This window comes from Epinephelus moara, chromosome 12 (assembly GCF_006386435.1).
Source record: "Epinephelus moara isolate mb chromosome 12, YSFRI_EMoa_1.0, whole genome shotgun sequence".
NCBI lineage: Eukaryota > Metazoa > Chordata > Actinopteri > Perciformes > Serranidae > Epinephelus > Epinephelus moara.
Genome location: NC_065517.1, coordinates 26,017,088 through 26,039,221, shown reverse-complemented (window position 1 = coordinate 26,039,221; position 22,134 = coordinate 26,017,088). Strand labels below are relative to the sequence as shown.

Sequence of the window (22,134 nt, the reverse complement as noted above, 5' to 3'; positions counted from 1 at the left end):
GTCTCCTCACATGGTTGATTTAACTTTTGCCTTTAGCAGTGGTGCTAACAGCTGCGCTTAATTTGACTGAGAGGAGTTCACCTCTGGCTAACTTTCCACTCCCCAGGGCCAACAGTGTTTTTGTGAGATGTGTGTTTCTTGGGTCAAGAGAAGTTTAGATGCAACTAAGCATGTTCTTGTTGCTACTTGAGTAGTGTTTTTTTGTTGTTGTTGTTTTTGTTTTTAGAGTAAACTGTTTGGTCACACCATGAAGTATTCAATCGAGTTTATCTTCCACCAAATCTTTTCTTTTCCACTATTAAACCACCAAATTGTCACATCTTTTTCTTATTTTAATCCTTCTTCTCATAATCCCCTTCCACGTCACTCCTCTTGTATCCTCCCTTCTCCCTTTCTCTTATCCTCTGGCCTTCTCGGTCGTCCCCTCAGCTTTCCCTGCGCAGGCAGCAGGTGAGCGAGAAGTTGAATGAGTGGGCAGTTTTCAATGAGAAGAACAAGGAACTATGTGAGTGGCTCACACAGATGGAGAGCAAGGTCTCTCAGAATGGGGACATCAGCATTGAAGAGATGATCGAAAAGCTGCGCAAGGTGATTTCAGCACATGGTCTTAACAAAAAAAAAATATACCTAAAATGCACCTAGGTAGAAACTATTGAACACAACACATCTATGCATGTACAGGTCCATATTTGAACTGCTGTAATGCATCAGAGAGACCAAGTTAAAAGTCTTTTGCTGATTTTGCGATGTATAAAGTGCACTGTATTTTTCCTAGTTTAGTTCTGACTAAGGGAATGTGGAGCAACAACCTATTCTGTGAGAGAGTGCCAAGATTTTATGAGTTGAGAGATAAAAGGGACAAAATATAGAGCAGAAGTATGTGTATCAAAGCTTTGTAGATGAATACAGTTGCATTTGAATAAAGTTGGTGTAAAGCGTCAATGGCATTGCTCTGGAAATGGTGCTTCATTCAGCCTTGACTTACTAATGTGATCTCATCTGCAGCATTAATGCACGCTTGCATGGACACGCACACACTGTACACCACACTCACAGCTCCATGTGTTATCCTGCTCTTTGTTTCTCTCCCAGGACTACCAAGAAGAGATCAGTGTAGCTCAGGAGAACAAACAGCAGCTGCAGGTTATGGGCGAGCGCCTGGCCAGGGCCAGCCAAGACAGCAAGGCGGCCGAGATCCAACACAAGCTCAGCAAAGTCAGCGAGCGCTGGCAGCACTTGCTGGACCTCATCGCTGCCAGGTGGGTGCACAAGACTCCCATGAGCAGGTGGAGAGTGTTGTTTGATAGCAGATAGAGTCTGAGTCAGTTCTGTGAAAGTGGAGGAGACATTTTCAGGCGACCCAAAAAACTGAGAACATATAACAGCAAAATTATATTGCCTGCTAAAGTGCTTCAGAAATGCAGTTCAAACTATTCAATGTCATGGCTTTAGATTGTGGTCTAATAAATACACGTACATACAGAGTCCTCATAGTATTATTGAATGGAAAAAAGAAAGGCAACTCTGTCACAATGCAACTCCTCATCCAACACATCCCCTCCTCTGCATCGCTCCTCCTAGTGGAGAATGGTTTTTATCATTGAAGGCATGCTAGGCCTCAGTTAGTTGCCATGGTATCCTTCATGACACTCCAGCACACGTGATGGGGAATTTGTTTTCCCACAGTGCTGCTGAGGCATTTCCTGAGGTCCTTGCCATTTGCCTTCCACTTAGTGGAGCTGCAAGCTAAGCAGAGAGAGGTCACATTCTTCATCCCACCTCAACTCTCTCCTTTTGTCTCCATCTACCTTTTTGGCACTCTGGACTTTGGCTTTGGTTTTTTGTTGACTTAGTGAATCCATTTTGAAAGTGCTGTAGAGCAGTTGGTGAGATGGTTGCTTAAAGGCTATACCCGAGTCACATTTGTTAATATGATTCAGATCTGGCTGTTCAATACAAATATTTGAGTATTCCTTACTTTTTTCCCTGTGTAGACCACCCTGCAATCAGAAAATCCATTGGCCTGAATTTCTTTTAGATTAGAGCATTTGAAAATCAGTTAAGGACAGCTGCATATGCTGTAAGATTTGAGTTGCGGCATAATTCAATTGCTAACATACAATGTTGGGTACCCGTATGTTTTTTTCGAAATGATAAGACAGGCAACACTCCTTTATTCCTTTTAAAGTCACGCTTTTATAGCCTTGTTTATTTTACTTGAAACATTAAAAACAGCTGTAAATGAATAAACAAATGAAACAGTTTAAAATACATTAATGGCATTATTTACCCGCAATCAAATAACTCACTTTGCTTGTTTAACAGGAAAGTCCTACTGCTTTATTTCTCTTTAAAGGTATACTATTCAGGATTGTTGGTTACTGTTTGTTAACGTGCTTGCAAGTGAAAGTAAAAGCCAATCCCAGATTCACTCTAGTTTGGTGTTTCCCCTTACTCTATTTGTGTTTTTTCAGCTCTGTGTTCTTGGATGCCTGCTGCTTACAGTCTGGTGCCTGGTCGCGACCTTTTTATCTACCTTTTTAAGTCCTGACCTCACTTCAGTGCTGCGGGGGTACATACCCATAAATGACCCAAATGCAGAAAATAAAAAGATAATTAGAAAACACAGGCAGAGGGCAGAGTCTCTGCAATGAATACACCACCACAATCCTCTAGTGGGTCCTAATGATGATTTAGGGGAATTACTTCTGTATGAGTCTACACATTTTTCGAAAACTAACAAATACATCTAAACAAGGATACATTAGAAATACATATTATTTAACACTGGAATTATTTATAGATGAAAAAAAAAGAGTAGGCCTGGAATTTTTAAATAAATTGTCTTTCTCATTTTAACGTGAAAACCATGAGCTCCTCTCTCTGTATGTTGTGAATTGAAAGTGACCTGACCCAAACTTTGACACCAACTACCTCAGCTGCTCCATCCCCCTGGATGTCTTCCGACTGTTACCCTCTGGGACTGAAGTATATGAGGGAAGTAAGGGGAGGCCAGTCTCTGACCTCATACAGACAGCTGCACTCTCTTTGTCTCCTATATCTGTCCTTAACTTCAAAACAACAGGACAGAGAGTTTGTAGCCGTCAGAGAGCAGAACACTTAATTGTTGTGTTTTCTGCAGAATTTTTATCTCATGGACTAATTTATTGACAGTTTCTGGAGTTGCTACTTTCTGAGGAAATGAGGATCTGTAATTACTCTCCTGCAGACATGTTTTACAGGAAAGCTTTTAATCTCGTTTTTCACTATCATTGAGATTTACTCACATGTGCGGAGTTTCCAGACTTTGCTTCTGTTTGCAGTCCCTTTTGTGTGTATCTGGTGTGTGATACTCTGACACAGGCCAGCTCTGCAGCACATGCCTCTGACTGTAAGTTTTTTTTAGAAACAGCAGCACTTGTCACTCTCAGGCACTCACACTCTCTCACACTCACAGACATACACACACACATCCACGCCTGTTTGGGGTTCTCTTTTTTTAACCTTGGAGAGCAACAGTTGATAATCACAGTTGTGCCACCCCACCACTACCTGCTTGTCCTTCCCCCTCTGCTCAGAGTTTAGAGAAAGTCCCATGTGGAGCACACAGATGAAAGAGAAGAGTGTTTGGATCAACACCGTTACGCTTCCTAACGTTGTCTTTTGGAGTTCTGCTCCCCCATGGTTTTGGATTTAGGGACGGATAATATGGCAGGATGCCCGAGCGAGGATCTGCCGGATTGCGACTGCGATGTCAACAGGCAGGACAAACTTGAGAATTTATGTTGAAGCTATTTTTTTTAGAGACAACAGTCTACAGTTTGAAAAAGAGTGAATCAGCCCCATGGGTTTTCCATATGCTACACTCCCACTGGTTCACTTCAGATTAGTTTTGTTACATTGTGTTTTTAATCTTTTCTCGGATTGTTTATGTGGAGTGCTACAGCACCAAGATAAGAATGCTTTAAGTTTGTTGTTGCTCCATAGCATTTTAGAGGACTCTGTCTTCTTTGTGCAATATTTATTTTTGTTTAAGCTTTATGACTAAGGGCAGATCTGGTTTAACTAGTGTGTAAAAATATTTTTTTGAATGTGGTTTTAATCTGTCTGGGCTCCCAACCTGGGGTGGAGGTTGCCACACAGGACAGTACAAAAGGTTCCAGTCAGTTTTGACAATAGCAGGAGTGTCACTGTCAGTGTGAGTGCAGCATCATTGTTTGATTGACATCAAAATTAACCTGACCCAATGAAGTCATGCAGCCTTATACAATAAGTTTGAACAAATGCTTACACATTTTAGTTATTTGCCGTTTCTGACCAAAGACTGGTGTGTGCAGTGTGTTATGTGTGATGCTTTGCAGTATGTTGCCCTGTAATATGCTGTATCTTGGAATATGTGTCATTGTGAAATGCCTCATAGCATATTTAGGAATTTCGAGATGTGGTGTGCAGCTGATACTATGCAGTACATACTGCCACAGCACATTAGAGCTGCAGTGATAGTAGAGTAGACCTGCTAAATGTGTCTGTTGTTGTCTTTAGTTTGTTTATATATTATTAAATGGCCAACGCCTTCATTCTTATCATGTTTGGTGTTACAGTGAGAGTTGCATTGCTCTGCAGGGTGGGGAGTTGGATGCACAGACTGTAGTAAGAGTTGGATGTTGGCTTATTTAAACATCTTACACATATCATTGGTTGCAGTGGTAAGGGTTTGGAAATGTCAGGCGTCTGCAGACCCAAAGTGGTACACAGTTGTTGTGTAGGGTCAAGTAAGGTTTCATCACTTCCCAAAAAAAATATCAGTGCGGATCTGAAATAATGCTCCTCACACTCTCCTGCTCTGTTTAGCTGAACGTGACACACAGTAACTCTGTGTTACAGTTATTTTGTGTCTGCAGAAGAAAGAGTGCCTTCTGTGGGATTCAGACCTAGAAATGTTTTTTATTCTTACCTCAAATACACAACTACATCCAAAGATGTGTTCAGTGTGTTTCACTGGTGAATTAAAACATTTTTCCTGTCACACATTATTTATGGGAACATGTTGTTTGTTATATTTAACACTCTGTAAAAATAAAACAGAAATAAATAGTATTTCGAAGAAAATTAGACACCCTGTAAAGCAACCCTGTAAAGCTAGCCTGTAAAGCTGTAAAGGAACCCTGTAAAGCTACATCGCCTCTGATATACTTTGATTTGATGCTGCAGTCTAATGAGTGATTTAACTGTTATATTTCCAGCATGTTTTATGGTTTGTTGTTATAAAGACATTGTATAAGAATCTGTCCATGAACCTCTTTATTATCACACTGTCTGCCTTAGTGTTCACAGTTGTCCCATGTGTTGACTCTGACTGTATTTCTCTACCAGGGTGAAGAAGTTGAGGGAGACCCTGGTGGCGGTGCAGCAGTTGGATAAAAACATGAGCAGCCTGCGTTCATGGCTGGCTCACATCGAGACAGAGCTGTCCAGGCCCATCGTCTACGAAACCTGTGACGACCAGGAGATTCAGAGGAAGCTCAACCAGCAGCAGGCAAGTGGGACCACACACAAACAATCCTGGGTTACAACAATGTGAAGCAGAATCATTTTTTTGGTGTTTTAAAAGACCTTTGAACAGCACATCATCTATCTCTCCTGCTCACATATTAAAAGACATATGCACATTCAGACAAACACACATGCACTTTGTGAGTTTGTACTTGTCTGTGAATACTACATAACAGCAGGACAACATGACTCAAAGTGAGTTGGTGGAAAATAAGTGACACTGAATCACAGGAGGAAAACACAGCATGACTCATCCATACATATCTGGCTGTTTGTTTAAAGCCTACAGTCAGTATCAGTATACTTCCTGCTGCCAAGATGCCGCTCTAAATGTGGACTGGATTCTGGATTCTCCTGCAGGAGCTGCAGAGTTAGCTAACACAGGCATTTACTGTACTTAAGCAGACTGACTGTGTTCCTTTAGTACACTTTTGCTGAATTAATGTACGGCATAAAAGACACATGGAGCAAAGCTAGGAAGGAGGGTCAACAGACATCAAACAACATTTAACAGCATTTAGATAAATGTTAAGTGCTTCGAAAATCAAGTTCTTAATCTGACTGAATTGCAGGAGCTGCAGAGGGACATAGAGAAACACAGCACCGGTGTGGCGTCCGTGTTGAACCTGTGTGAAGTCCTGCTCCACGACTGTGACGCCTGCTCCACAGAGACAGAGTGTGACTCCATCCAGCAGGCCACCAGAGGACTGGACAGACGATGGAGGAACATCTGTGCCATGTCCATGGAGAGGAGGCTCAAGTCAGTCCCTCTTAGATATGAATTCAATCTTGTATATATGTCATATGTCATATATAGGTCATTGCATTTATATGAACGCACTGGTGATAATACTGAGGAATTGTTAGCTAGTGCTATCTTTTGTGTGATTTAAGAGGTTTTTAAATTTGCAAAGTTTCATTTAGTCATACATAGACAAGAGGTTTATATGAAAGATTTGGCCAACTGGGTCCTAAATGGGCCAACCAAATCCCACTGCCTTCTAAAGTATGCTATAAATCTAAAAATTTTAGCCCTGACTTAACTGAGTGATTTTTCTGTGCAGGATTGAGGAGACATGGAGGTTGTGGCAGAAGTTTCTGGATGATTACTCCAGGTTCGAGGATTGGCTGAAGACCTCAGAAAGAACAGCAGCTCTACCTAACTCATCTGGAGTTCTGTATACTGTTGCTAAGGAAGAGCTTAAAAAGTTTGAGGTGTGTCTTTTTCACTTATACTATCAGAATGTGGAGAAAAAGAGAGCTGCAGTTGCACACTATATTTAGCTGAATTGGTTGCTTATTTTAAATGCAGTGTTTGTTTATATGTGCATTCTTTGATGTTTTTAAAGTTACCATTCCGACATTCACATTTTCTCATGTGAACAAAAAATATTTAAAGATGGAGACTGTCACTGCAGGGTAGAGGAAACAGAAAAAGAGAGAAGAGTGTCATGTTGCTCAAACCTGTCTGCACTGGTCTACTCAGCTGCTGCAGTCTGTCACTCTGCACGTGCACATTCCTGCTAGCTGACTGTCTGCCAATGGGATCTGCACTGTTTGTGCCTGATTGGAAAATTCATTATAGATAAACATAGATTGACTCTACATATTTCAGGATTTTGACCTTTAGCATTTAATGACCTCTTATTAATTAGTGTACTGTTTTTTGTGTTTATATTTAGTCTGTTGTTTTTGCATTTCCTGTATGAAATATTTACAGATTTTATGGGAGTCCTTGATAAATGTGTGGTTTCTTTTTGCATGCATATAAAAAGGTTGAAAAGTGTGTGTGTCCTATTCAGAGCTCTAACTAGTGCATGTTTGTTTTTTTCCTCGCAGGCCTTCCAGCGTCAGGTGCAGGAGTGCCTGACACAGCTGGAGCTTATAAACAAACAGTACCGTCGCCTGGCCCGGGAGAACCGCACAGACTCCTCCTGCCGACTCAGGGAAATGGTGCATGATGGGAACAGGAGATGGGATAACCTGCAGAAGAGGGTGGCAGCCATCCTACGCAGACTCAAGGTAACATTGTCTTGGATTGTTGGCTCTATGAAGTTTGCACACATGTTGTATTGATAAGCTATATCCATATCAAATTACGTCCTCCTACTTCACTTTATTAGATTAATGCATCTCTTGAAATCATTAAGAAACAACCTAGTTAATTTAAAAAGGGTAAAGAAAAATAGTTAAGCATGTATGTTTGTGTGTCCCTCTCTGTTCATACAGCACTTCATCAGCCAGAGGGAGGAGTTTGAGACGGCACGAGACAGCATCCTGGTGTGGCTTACAGAGATGGACCTCCAGCTGACCAACATAGAGCACTTCTCTGAGTGTGACGTACAGGCCAAGATAAAACAGCTCAGGGTAAGACAGAAAGATTAGTTCTTGGATGGCATAACAAGACTCCATGTATCAGTACAAAGCATCTATTAATATATACCATTTAACTTTTCCTTAAATTGCATGCACTATGTCCTACAGTCTGGGGTAACCAAATCCTCTGCAGTTTGTCATTTATGATTCTGTTTGGAGATGAGATAAAAATTGATAAGATGGGGCAAAATTGGAAGGATTGTTGTTGGAAACAAAAAAATGCAATATAGAAAAACATCAAATCTAGTCATACAAGTACATTTTAAAAACTTCTTTGCTGTGCTCCAGTGCTGAAACCTTAATTTGGTTAATTGTCATTAATAAACATTTGTTGGTTTAAGTTCCCTAAGTACAAAGATTTGCTTGCTTCCCTCCTGTTTTCATCATTGTAAGTTTAAATCCTTGATGTTTTTTGAAAGTTATGAGGCCCCGCTTTAAGCTTGGCTAAACTTGATGAGAAGTTTCTGTAATTTAAACATTTTATTAGGTTCACAATTAATTTGTTTTGGTGTGAGTTGCAGTGTGTTGGAGATACAGTATCAGCCGTAGAGATGTCTGCCTTCTCTCTGATATAATGAAACTAGATGGCACTCAGCTTGTGGTGCTCAAAGCGCCCCCAAAAATTGCATTTTAAAAACTCAACATCAGTGTCTCTTTCTATAAATCATGACCCAGTTACTGGAGATAATGCAGAGATCTCCAACACACGACAACTCACACCAAAAAGATCTACGATGATAAATAACACTATTTTTGATAAGGGGATAACTGTCTCTTTAAATGATCATATTATTGTTAGATAATTGGCATTAGTCAGTTTTCTGACCTCTGATATGTGTGTGTGTTTCTCAGGCATTCCAGCAGGAGATCTATCTGAACACCGGGAAGATCGAGCTGGTGTTCAGACAGGGCGAAGCTCTGATTGAGAAGAGTGAACCTCTGGATGCAGCCGTCATCGAGGAAGAGCTGGAGGAGCTGCAGAGATACTGCCAGGAGGTCTTTGGACGAGTCGACAGATACTACAAGAAACTCACACGGCTGCCTGTGAGTAAAGATACATGATGACACATTTCAGGCTGCATGCAGAAATACTCCACGTCATCTCACAATAAAACAATATGTCTCTGGTGGAATTGCGTACTGAAACTCCAGTGTGTTAAAAAAGGTTTCATGTTTCTTGCTTGCAAAGAGGCACGTGGATCTAATTAGTAGTGCTCAGACAGGGTTTTGCTAGTGTGTCACCTGACACACAAGTTACCACTTAATGTATTTATTGCAGACTGTGAACTGAGTGTAGACACTTCACTCAGTGAACTTAAAGTCTGCAGACACAGAATTGACACTACAGCTGTCCTCCTTCACCACTGGTGACATGGTGAAAACATGTGTCCAACATAGTTTCATGCTGACAGCTGCTAAGGAACAGAACACACACTCACAATGTTATACTTGCACAGTACAGCACACACGCTCACCTCACAGAACCCCACAAACTGCACTCACACTTTGGCACTCTTTCTTTACAATGGTTGACTCTCCGTTTTCGGTGTTATTTTGCATTTCTGTCATGGTTGCATTATCCTGTCCATTCTATCATATTTGTTTGCTTCTTCTCCTAACATTTCCCCGTCCTTCTCTCCCAGCTGGCTGATGATGAGCTTGATGGTTCAGACAGAGAGCTGGACGTGGAGGAAGGTGGCGAGCTCTCTGAGCTACAATGGGGTGACTCATCTCTGCCCCGGACATCCAGCCGTCCAGCCTCGGGTACTACCGCTCTCATCAGGGCAGATCGCTCAGGACGTGACACCCCCGCCAGCGTGGACTCCCTCCCCTTAGAGTGGGACCACGACTACGACCTGAGCAGAGGTCTGGACAGCCCTGGAGGACGAGGCCATGGGGAAAGAAGCCGAGGGCAAGAGGAGGAGGATGAGTATCTGAGGACAACTGCCACAGTGCTGTCAGGTTGGTTCAGCTGTACTGCTGTATGATGGGTGATTGGCTTGATGGATGTTTGCTGATTTCCTGTGAATGAAACTAGAAGATGTTTTTGTAACGGGTTATTTTACAGGTCTGCATTTCCTCTAAGACATTTACTGAAAAGACCTACAAAACATGGTAGTTATTATAGGGAAACCTAGGGATTGTATACTTTATATATGTTTCCAGAAGTAAATCAATAATGATTAATTTTGTTTAAACTTAGCAGCTTTGTCACAAAAATTAATTTAGAACCAGGGAACTTACTAGGTAATTATTAGGAAATTACAGACACATGAAGTGAAGTGTTACCAGTTTCCTATGATATGGGATCAAATTGAATGTATTTACAAATGCTAATAAGCTGTTTGAAAAAAATATATGATTGTATTAACAGTTACATGGCATCAACGGTCATGTGATTAATTGGTATGTTTTTCCAAATTATTATAATAGCCCTTTTTACACACAGACCCCCCAAAACTGCCACAATAAGCCCATCATTACGCCAGCTTTGCTTTTTTACGCAGAACCAAACGTCGACATAATGCCACCCCAGTGTGTGGTTTTAGATAGCATGCCAGCATTCCAGACGCAAAAGAGATGTGTAACATAATCATTTTCCATCCCTATTCTTTTTCTTTGATTTAGCAGCTAACTGATGCTAGCTGCTTTTCAAATCTTGCAGTGGTTGGTAGTACACAAAACATGTTGTTAAAATGTCACACCCATCCTGTCCTGCTGGATGACACTATTAACACAGACATCGATTGGCACTGTTACTATCTCCACAGCAGGCCTAAAGGTTGGACAACTCTGTACCCTCATTCCATGTTTGCGCCTGTTTGCAACATTCCAGTGTTGAACAGGCAGTGTGAAAAAGGTTATAGTAATTGATTTGTTTTGAAGTAAGGATCTAGGTTTAATAGAACTGATCTGATCTGAACTGATTTTAGTGATGACTAAATGATCATTGTTCCCCCTCAAGTATGGAAAACAACATGATTCTCAGTCTGCTACTATAAAAATTTAAGTCACGGAGCAATAAATTATTATACAAACACATGTTTCAAGGTTTCCTGTACGCTGGTTTGCTGTGGAAGTTGTCTTGAAAACAAGGCACCTATTGAATCTTCAAATTAGAGGAATCTCTCTGTTATTGCCATAGATCTTTTTCAAATATTAAATGAGCTCTGAGGTGAACAGAGAAGTGCCAACTCATTTCTAAATCATAATAGATTAGCACAGATATCACATTCAGTTGTGCCCACATTTTAAGCAGTGTATGTTGTATGTCTCTTCCCAGATGTAGTTATCCCAGAGAGCCCAGAGGCCTATATCAAACTGACAGAGAACACATTGAAATCATCCTCTGGTAGGAAACGGCAGCCCCCTGGTTCTGACACATAAGAGCATGCCATAAACTACGACTAAAACAAGCTTTATTAAATTTCACTACCACTCAGGAAGCATCATTCAGGCTGCATGTCCTGCCTCCCAGAAAAATCTTTGCATTTTATTAAGAGTGCAAAGATGACACCATTGCATGCTGAGGTCCAGATCACTAAAAGCTAATCTCAACCATTGCATTTTTATTTGTGTTTGTTTTTGTCATTTATTTTACAGCTAATATCGTTAACATCTTAAAAACTATGTTCTTGCAGTTATTTTGCATTTCCGACTAATGCATGTCATCACAGTATCAGTCTACACCAACAGCATGCAAAATTTCCCATCGAAAACTTTACTCTCCCAGTTTTCTTGACCCTGTCGTGGCCTCTGTGCAGGTGAGCCAGGTCAGCTGGAGGCCAGTCTCAGACAGCTGGATCAGGCTCTGGATGCAGGACGATACCACCTCCAGCAGAGAGAGGCCACCGCCAACCGCTCCAGCCCCGACATCGACTCCACATACATGGGCTACGTGAGTCCTGTTCATTTGTAGTGACGTTTGCTGTCTTAAATTGCATTTGCTGATGCACATGACATCATGCTGACACACTTAAAAGTCAATGTATAAACTTTTATTGTAAGCCAAAACATGCATATCATTTAACTGTCATGTCATCCCTGCAGATGCGTCTGATGGGAGAGTGTCGAGGCAGTATAGACGCAGTGAAGAGAGCAGAAGGAGAGCTAACTGAGGACGAGGATGACATGCCGGGACTCACCAACCCCACCAGCACAGACACGCAGAGCGCAGGTCAGTTACACACAGACACACACGTATCATGATAGGTCACCTTCCTTCTATAAAGACCGTGTGAGCTGTGTGAAACTGATGTGAATGTTTCCCTCCAGGTGTGATCGAGCGCTGGGAGCTGATCCAGGCTCAGTCTCTGAGTGAGAAGCACAGGCACAAGCAGAACCTGCAGCAGTGGCAGCAGCTGATCTCGGATCTGCAGACCATGAGGGCCTGGTTGGGTCAGTCTGAGGCTGAACTCAGCCAGCTGCGAGGGCTCGATCTCAGCACTGACATACACACCATCCAGCAAAGAATCAAGAAGCTCAAGGTTTGTTTGAGTTTTTATTGTGTTTTGTTAACAAAATGTACATTAATTTGTCAGCCAAAATCTCACTGCAGCAGAATAATCTAGTTTTTAGGAAGCTGTCATGAACTCCTGCTGGCTTTCTGGCATTTGGAAATTGCAATCATCATTTTTGCAGCATCAGTTATTTTTGTCATCCTTGGCTTGTGCATACTTATCTATGTCAGTCCGTCTCTGTACAGTGTATTTTCAGGACCTGCACATGAAGTACAGTTTATTCTGCAGTAATTTGACCCCACTAGCCTTGTTTATAATGTCCTACTTCACATGCAGGATGCTGACAATCTTGTCCTTCCACTCACCCTTACACACAAAAACACACACACTCACTCCTCAGTCCCGAGTCCAGCTGCCGCTGCCTGTAAAGCATTAGGCAAGATATCACTGTTCTATAAATACACCCCTCTAAAGCCTGATAATGTTCATCAAACTCAGCCTCGTCCTGCTGCACTCATGTCTATCAGCACCTCATGTATTCTCAGCACCCTCTTTCTAGTAGCGGCATAGTCTGGCCCAGTTTATGGTTCACCGTCATAAATAATCTACCTTCATGTAGATGTTGTTTTAAATACTTTCCTCTTTGACCCCTTACTTTAGGAGCTGCTGAAGGGGGTAGATGCCCACAAGTCAGAGGTGTTGTCCATCAACCTGAGCAGTGCAGACTTCCTCCAATCAGAGCCTGACTCTGAGGAGGCGTGGGAACTGAGGGACAGGCTGAAAGAGATGAACTCTCGCTGGGATCGGCTCAGTACCTCCCTGGAGGACTGGAGGAAAGAGCTACAGAGGGCGCTGATGCAGTGCCAGGTACGAAAACACACACATACTCCAGGAAAGTGCAAATTGACAGGCATCCTTAATTCTGTTCTTTGATTTTGTGTTGTGTTTTATATGTATGGCATACTATACTATTTTATACTTTATTACTAAACTTTTATTTACAAATTTTTCATGACTTTTTATGTCATGCTATACTATGACTTTATTTAAGCCATCTTTTATGTCATACTGGACTATGAGTTTATTGATAACATTTTTAACATCTTACTATACTATGACTTTATTTATGACTTTTTTAACATCATACTATACTATGACTTTTTTTCATGGTTTTGGACGACACACTATACTTTGACTTTTTTATGGTTTTAGACGACATACTATACTAATGACTTTTTCTTCAGGATTTTGAACAACATACTATACTATGACTTTTTTTCAGGATTTTGGACGACATGCTGCACTACGACTTTTTTCATCATTTTGGACGACATACTATACTATGACTTTTTTTCAGGATTTTGGACAACATACTATACTACTACTGTTTTCATGATTTTGAACAACATACTATACCATGACTTTTTTTCATGATTTTGGACGACATACTATACTATGACTTTTTTTATCATTTTGGACAACATGCTATACTATGACTTTTTTTTATAATTTTGGACGACATACTATACTATGACTTTTTTTTCATGATTTTGGACACCATACTATACTATGACTTTTTTTTTTATAATTTTGGACGACATACTATACTATGACTTTTTTTTATTGTTTTGGACGACATACTATACTATGACTTTTTTTTATAATTTTGGACTACATACTATACTATGACTTTTTTTTCATGATTTCGGATGTCATGCTATACTATACCTTTTTTTTCATCATTTTGGACGACATGCTGCACTACGACTTTTTTCATCATTTTGGACGACATACTATACTATGACTTTTTTTTATGATTTTGGACTACATACTACACTGTCTTTTTTTTTTCGTTGATTTTGGACGACATACTATACCATGACTTTTTTCATGATTTTGGACGACATACTACACCAGGACATTGTTTCATGATTTCAGACGACAAGCTATAGTATGACATTTTTTCATGATTCCGGACAACATATTATACTATGACTTTTTTTTTCATAATTTTGAACGACATACTATACTACTACTGTTTTCATTATTTTGGACAACATACTATAGTATGATTTTTATCTTTTTCAGGATTTTGGACAACATACTATACTACTGCTGTTTTCATGATTTTGGACGACATACTATACTATGACTTTTTTTTCATGATTTTGGACGACATACTACTGTGATTGACCGAATAATATTGCATTGATACAATGGTCCAAAGAGTTATCACCAGCTAACACTGGTAAGTTTTACTGTCTTACTATTGATGTATACCATTTTTCCTTTTAGGAGTTCCATGAGATGAGCCATGGTCTGCTGCTGTGGCTGGAAAACATTGACCGTAGGAGAAACGAGGTGGTGCCCATCCCTCCCAAACTCGATCGTGAAACATTACGAGCTCATCATAAAACACTGACGGTATGTCTCTCTAATACAAGGTCCGGCAGCGGACTTTGTTTTTTTTCCAATCTCCTCTGTTACACCTTTAATATTAATCACCATTAAGTAGGTGGATATTACAAACTCAGTAGTTCCCAAAGTGAGGTATAGACACCAAAGGGGTCTTGAGCATTAAGTGGAATTCTGTTGTAATCTGTTTTTACTCCCCTACCTAAAATAAATTCTAAGTCAGATCTGGAAACAGAAATCATATTAGATGGGTTCTTCTAGATAAAAGCTGGATGACAAATATTTACACTTTAATAACTTGACAAAAACAGGATTAGAAGAACAAAAATAAACAGTAAAATTAATAATCTGATAACAAATACAAATCTATGAATAACTTTAACAGTAAAATACATAAACAAATAATGACAAAGAATAAAAACAAAAAAGCTGAGGAGATCTTTGTCTCCTAAAAATCCCACAAAAACTTGTCATTTAAGATAAAGAAACATTGCACACACAAGACAAAGATGTTGAACGCGTCGCTGACTCCTCTGTCTTTTTTATTTTCCTGCAGCAAATCAAGCGTGAGCTGCTGGACTCTCAGCACAAAGTGTCGTCACTTCAGGAGCTGTCGGCTCAGCTGCTGGTCAACACTAAACCTCAGACTCTGTTGCCGCAGTCGCAGGCCTCAGAGCAGATCCAGGCTCAGGGCAGCGAGTGTCTGGAGGCCGAAGAGAAGGTGCACGTGATCCTGAACAGGCTCAGACTGCTCCTGAGGGAAGTCAGCTCAGACCTGGAGGGGTTGGAGAGGAGACTGGAGGCCACAGACACATGGCAGGTCAGGAAGAGTGAATAAACAAGGGGTCACTATATGTCGAAATAACAAATATTCCTCTTCACTAAGCCTCTTTCACACATATTTTCCTGTAAATGACTCAGATAACCTTTTAGATGCTGCTAGTGATTTTTACTATTCACACATGCACTACATTCAGGAACATTTCAGTGTGTGCCTTTTCACACATGCCATGGCAATGCTGGAATAGAGCAAGGGACAGTCCAGCAGATGGCAGTAATGCAACACATATGGATACCAACAGTTTTACAGTAAGGCAGGCGAGGAGATGTTTTTGTCTGGCGTTCTTGTAATGTATCTAACATTCAATCAGTTTGACAGAAAAGTAATGTTTTTCGTGATCTACTTGAATCAAACATGTCATCAGCGGAGTCTTGTTATTGGTTCGCTTGCTCCATGTGAAAGCGTCCTTCATCAGACAGACCAAACATAGCCCTTTATGTGCATGTCCCTGCGATGTTACTGCTTTTTTTTTTTTAAAGATATTTTTTAGGGCATTTTGCTTTTATTGGACAGGACAGGTAAGTGTGAAAGGGGGAGAGAGAGAGAGCAAAGGGCCACAGGCTGGATTCGAACCCAGGCCACTGCGGCAACAGCCTTGTACGTGGGGCGCCTGCTCTACCACTAAGCCACCGACGCCCCAACGATGTTACTGCTTTTATTCATGACACAGCCATACCAACATTTTCCCTGAAATATTTTTCGATCTTGAGGGGGACAGATTTCCTTGAATATTGAATATATGCTTCCACTCACATGACCCCATGCAGGAAATGTTCCTGAACATTTCAGGGACAGTGTGCATGTGTGAAAGGGGCTTTAGTAGTAGTTTTATTTAGATCTAAACATGTTAGTGACTGTTTTTGATTTATGTTTCAGGATTGCTTACCAGTGCCTGTTGGCAAACCAGAAACCCTTGGATCAGCTGCTCCTGAGTCAGCGGTGACTGTCCAAAGTCGCAAACGATTGGTAATGGTTTGTTTCCTTCATAATGTCCAGTAAGGGGGGGTGGGGGTGGGGGGGGCTAGCCTCCATGCTTGATAATAATCAACAAAATAACATCACAGTCAACCTACTTTCTCCCTTTTGTTCCCTATAAGACAGCTCATAGATATTGCCACTCTACCACCCCATTATTTTTGTCATTAATATAAATGTTATCCCTTTTTTAATAGCTCTGCTAACATGTACATGAAAATATTTGTTGCTGCCCCCCTCCCCTCTCCCTTGAGATGTTTTTGCTGCCCACACCATGTTGATCTGCCAAAAATGTACAAGAAAACCTGGCTTTTCGTTTCACTTGATAAAACTGTTCTGTAGTCCAGCTCTCATTTGGAAATCCATGTATCAAAGAAATTATAGTTTTTCTGTTTAATCACAATGTAACTAATAGTTAAATATATTTTAATTTTTGTCATTTTCTCGTCAGGATTTAGTCTTGAGAAGCCAGATTTCTTGGTTCTGAAAGTCAATCACCGTCATTGATTATGTTGCTGCTCTTAAGTTGTTGATGATCCTTCTCTAGCAATGTTATGGCTCCTTATGTTATTTGTTTTCTCTCTCATCTGAAGCTTTGTCTTTATTTGCCCTTGACTGAAACATTCTTTTCTTTCTTTTACCCCTCCCTGCTCATTGCGTGGTACAGCCCCGAGGCAAAAGTAGTCAGGCCCACCCAGGACACCCTGAGAGCGGCCCACGCCACAGGTACCTCTCTCCTGGACTCTAGAAACACGGGATGATGATGGAACCAAAGCTACGCCTGACTAGAAACCTGATTTTCATTCATTCATTCAACCCATGAGAGAATCAATCATAATCATCATATTTCATAGAAACGATAATGAGATCATTCAGATTTTTGATTGATTGGTTTAAATTGATTGGTTTGAAGGCTTTAACCCTGCGTTCCATGATCCTCCCTTATCCTAGAGACCATGTTACCAGCTCTTAAACGAGTGGGGAATCGCCTACATCAGGCTGCTCCCTTCCTCCTTTAAATGTTTTATTTCACTGCTTCTGTTTGCCCTGCTGCTTTTTGAATGGCATCATGAAATATTGCCCTGTCATACATTTTGCTTCTCCTGAGTGACTGTAGCACTCTCCTTGCCCACTAGATGGCGTTATGTCTACCCCAGTGACCCCCCTCAGCCCTCTAGCTGTTTTTCTTTCTCATGTTTCCTTCCCGTTTCATTCTCTTCATAGTTGAAAGCAGGACATGATGCAATAACTCCTGCGTTTTTTCCCTTCTACCTTAACTCCCACTTTCTTTCCTATGTTTCCTTTCCAGACCTCTTAACTCACCCACTTTTGTCATTTCTGATTTAACTTTCTATGATTTCCATTAAATGCCAACAATAACACACAGGCCTGGTGAAGACTCAGCCTAAACTAGTCTTGCCATGAGTGTTGTAGCAGAAATAATGTCTTTGTTTCCCCCTGATAGCATCCTTTATATGAGAAGCAGGGACTCTCTATCACATATTAATGGGCTGTGGAAACTGAAATCCAGCAAAGCAGGTGTTACCATGCTTAACATGTGTATAGAAAGACACGTGCTCACAGCAGCTGTATTGTAGCATCTTGGAGGACTATTTGACTAAATGAAATTGGCAGGCTACAGAGCAAGAGGCTGGAGGAGTGTCAGCATGTCTGACCCTCCTCCAGCCTCCTGGAGGATGCGTCGCTTTAAGAACATGCTGTTCCTCCCCTCGAGTCTTGGCGCTAACCGTGGAAATCTCCAGAGAGGCATTTGGTATTTCTCCAGCGTCTGTTTGGAATGAGACGTGGCATTGAACTCTCACACACTCCGGCCCTAAAGCCAGAGCGTTTCCCCCCCAGCAAGACTCAGCCGGCTATCTACGAATGCTTGTGGTTTTCTGTGTGTGTTTGTGCCTGTTTTGTGTACGTATGTAGGTCTACTGTACATGTGTGTCACTGTGTCTAACTTTGTGATACTCACGATTTCTCTAACTCTTCAATATGGATCTATCTGCTGCATATTTGTATTTTTGCTTTCCTTCCTGTTGAGTGTTTGTCGAGTCCTTATTCTTTTGCCAGACATGGGTAAAATAGTATTTGCAAAAACGTTTGTTTTAACCTGTTTGAAATATCAGGATTACCAGATTTACTGTAACAACAAATTATTTTCCGTTGTCATAATAGTGAAAAATGCCCTTCACAATTCTCTAAAGCCCAGTGTGATGTTTTCAAATTTCTTCTTTTGTCCAACCAGCAGTTCAAAACCTGAAGATATTTTATTTACAATTATATAAAACACAAAAAGCTGCAATTCTCATATTTCAGAAGCTGAACTTTTAGCTTGAAACATGACTTAAAAGATTAATCAAATATCAAAAGAGTTGCTGATTAGTTTTATGTTGATTGATTGTTAAATTGACTTTCAGCTTCAATTAACTTTCTGGTTCTTACATGGTCAGTAAACCACATCCCAAGTACCAAAGTCAAAACTGAAAAATAATTCTGGTGGACTATAAACACTCTTAGCTTGACAATCACGTGTTTCTGATTCATGATTTGTATATCAGTTACTCACCTCATGTTATGTTGAATCCGTTTTTCTTGCATGCCTCCCAGTGAACGAAGAATCCAAAAAAGGCAAACATTCTTCATGAACTGAAGTAAATGGGGCCGTGTTTAATTGATATAGTTTTTCTGTTAAACGCAATCAGTTTACAAACTCTTACACAACTCATGCAATAAAGGCCAAGTCTCGTTTATCCAGTTGTCTGCTTAGTACTTCCCAAACATTTTTGTCATGGGCACGTAGGCAGAAGTATTTAATATTGTAACATTTAGTGAAAATACATGTGTTTGGGAACCACTAAGCTACCCGAGTTGTGCGAGTTTGTTAACAGATGTTTTAATAGTTTTGCTGTTGTTAAACATGGACCCCCTTTTACTTAAATTCATGAGGAATGTTGGCCTTTTTTGGATTCTTTGTACACAACGGAGGCATGTGAGAAAAACAAAGTTTTCTTCACAAATTAAAGGTAACACGGGGTGAGTACTTGATAAACAAATTGGCGCGTAAAGTAATGTTGAGGCATTTTCCACTAAATAGACGAGCACACAAAACTTCAGTTAGAACAAAATTAAAAAGCTTTCAAGGAGTTTTGACAAAGCATTATTTGCAAATACTAGTGAGCTCAGGTCTGTTCTCTGCTGTGTTTAACTTAACTCTGTCCTCTCACAGCCGGAGCAGATCACAAGGCGCCGCTGGCTGCGTTTCCTCCCGTTCTGACCTTCCGGACGGCGTCTCCTCGCCGACCTCCTCCTCCAAAGGCCAGTCCTTCCTGCTGCGGGTCCTCAGGGCTGCGCTTCCCGTCCAGCTGCTCCTCCTGCTCCTCATTGGCCTGGCCTGCCTGGTGCCCATGACCGAGGAGGACTACAGCTGCCACCATGCCAACAACTTCGCCCGCTCCTTCCATCCCATGCTGCGCTATACCAACGGACCTCCGCCCATATGAGACGTAGCTGAATATCTACCTACTGCTTTGCCAAGGACTCCACTGAATGTTTCCTCTTCACCCTGTGCCCTGAAGCAACAAACTCTCTCTCACATGAAAATGAAGACTTGTCTCACTAACATTGCACACTCACTCTCCTGAAACCCTTTAAACCCACTCTCCAGAACAAATGGACCTTCGTCTGGACCCCCTCTCCCCCAATCTAAATATTTCATGTTGTTTTAACTTAAATGTGTATATTATTTTTTAAGGTTTCTGAAGGAACCGGAGAAATCAATGAAAACAAAGCACTATTTATATACTGTATGTTGGGAGCCAAAGTCGAACGTGCTTTTTGTCCATGATATCCAGTGCTGCTACTATTTATTTAGCGTTCAATCAGATAATTGATTGTTGATATTGATTAAGCTAAAGCACCACCCTAAGTGTGGCATATTGTACCTGTAAATTGTACAGTAGATTTGCAGTTTGAGTAGCAATCATTCACAGTCTCAGATGTTAAGAGTTTGTTTCTGACAGACACATTTAAAGATCTACTCAGACGACTGAAACAGAACTTTCTGAAGGATGAACGTTGTGTTTTAGCTTGTCACATCTTAGAATAAATTGGAAATGAAGTCTCCAGATGACATTAAAGCTAAAATCTGAACATATAGCACTGACATGAGCACTGTCGAAGGTACTGCACTGAAGCCGTCCAGCCAAGATGGCCGACTTCTTTCCCCAAAAGCCAAGGCTTGTATTCCTGTTTTTAATTTCAGTATTTAATCAGCTGAGGGCAAATATGAAAAAAAGATATGAGCTCTCGACTGATTTGTATATTTTTGTTGAAATGCCTTTGAATACAGGCAGTTATTTTTTTATCTTTCCGTTTGAGCATGCACTTGAAAGTACACTGCTTTTAAGAAAGCCAAACAATCACTGGTAGTGTTTTAGTAGACGGCTGCGACATGAAATAGTGAGCTTTGTAATAACTGCGATAATTATTCTGCGGTGACGAGACATCGGAATCACTGCGTTGTTAAAACAGAATCTGTAAAAAATGATGAAATATGAAAATGGTTATTTATGTATGTACAGTTTGCTAATGCCAACTTCATGAAGAATACTCTCTTTGCAAAAAATAAAACATGAAATATTTACCTGTGTGTATTCTTGGACATGATTTGAACAGAGAAGAAACACGGTGATGACAAATATTTTCCTGAATGAATGCTTTTATTTTTATACACAGTAACAAATGACATTCAGTTCAAGTTTGACTGGACTGACACGGAACGGCTCAAGAGGCCAAATCTGTTGGGTTTCTTTTTTTAAATCCTGTATGGAGGCTTGAATTATGCTGTGCAAGTTGTGTGAGAGTTTATAAATGGATGTTCTGATATAATTTTTCTGTTCTTAATCAAGGACCCCAATTACTTCAATTCACGAAAAATGTTTGCCTCTTTTGGATTTTCCATTCACTGTGACTTCATGACCAGTGAGTAACTGATGTACAAATTGTCTTTCTGCAGTTGAAGTCTTTTTTTTTTTAATAAAGATATTTTTTTGGGGCATTTTTTCCCTTTAATTGATAGGATAGTGAAGTGTGAAAGGGAGAGAGAGAGGGGGGAGTGACATGCAGCAAAGGGCCTCAGGCTGGAGTCGAGCCCGGGTCGCTGCGGCAACAGCCTTGTACATGGGGCGCCTGCTCTACCACTAAGCCACCGACGCCCCTGAAGTATTCCTTTAAAACTTCACTGTAATGTGACATCTTTTCTACCCTGGCATCACATTTTCATTGCCTGTATATTTGTAAGTACGAGTTAGTCACTTTTCAAGCACAAATGTCAAATGTTCCCCGGTAACAGCTATTTCAGTTTTTGCCTCAACACACCGAGGATTTTTATGCCTTTCTTTGTGGTATGTCATCACAAACTGAATAGATTTGGGATTTAGATTGTTGGTTGGACAGTAAAAACTTTGAATATGTCACTCTGGGCTCTGGTGACATTTCTAACTATTT

General features: G+C 40.7%; 1 protein-coding gene across 1 annotated transcript in view; it reads left to right on the top strand.

Moving 5' to 3' along the window:
• Positions 1-21,271, top strand: part of syne1a (spectrin repeat containing, nuclear envelope 1a) — a 101,224-nt gene extending 79,953 nt beyond the window's left edge. Inside the window, exons 76-93 of the mRNA XM_050058563.1 lie at positions 430-588; positions 1,093-1,259; positions 5,374-5,536; positions 6,126-6,313; positions 6,618-6,768; positions 7,393-7,575; positions 7,783-7,920; positions 8,782-8,973; positions 9,573-9,891; positions 11,694-11,827; positions 11,980-12,106; positions 12,205-12,416; positions 13,050-13,256; positions 14,685-14,813; positions 15,361-15,624; positions 16,522-16,611; positions 17,288-17,346; positions 19,856-21,271. Of these exons, the coding sequence (XP_049914520.1) occupies positions 430-588; positions 1,093-1,259; positions 5,374-5,536; positions 6,126-6,313; positions 6,618-6,768; positions 7,393-7,575; positions 7,783-7,920; positions 8,782-8,973; positions 9,573-9,891; positions 11,694-11,827; positions 11,980-12,106; positions 12,205-12,416; positions 13,050-13,256; positions 14,685-14,813; positions 15,361-15,624; positions 16,522-16,611; positions 17,288-17,346; positions 19,856-20,129 (3,156 nt within the window). The 3' untranslated portion in view covers positions 20,130-21,271. The remainder of the gene's footprint in view (positions 1-429; positions 589-1,092; positions 1,260-5,373; positions 5,537-6,125; positions 6,314-6,617; positions 6,769-7,392; positions 7,576-7,782; positions 7,921-8,781; positions 8,974-9,572; positions 9,892-11,693; positions 11,828-11,979; positions 12,107-12,204; positions 12,417-13,049; positions 13,257-14,684; positions 14,814-15,360; positions 15,625-16,521; positions 16,612-17,287; positions 17,347-19,855) is intronic.
• Positions 21,272-22,134: the final 863 nt, after the last annotated feature.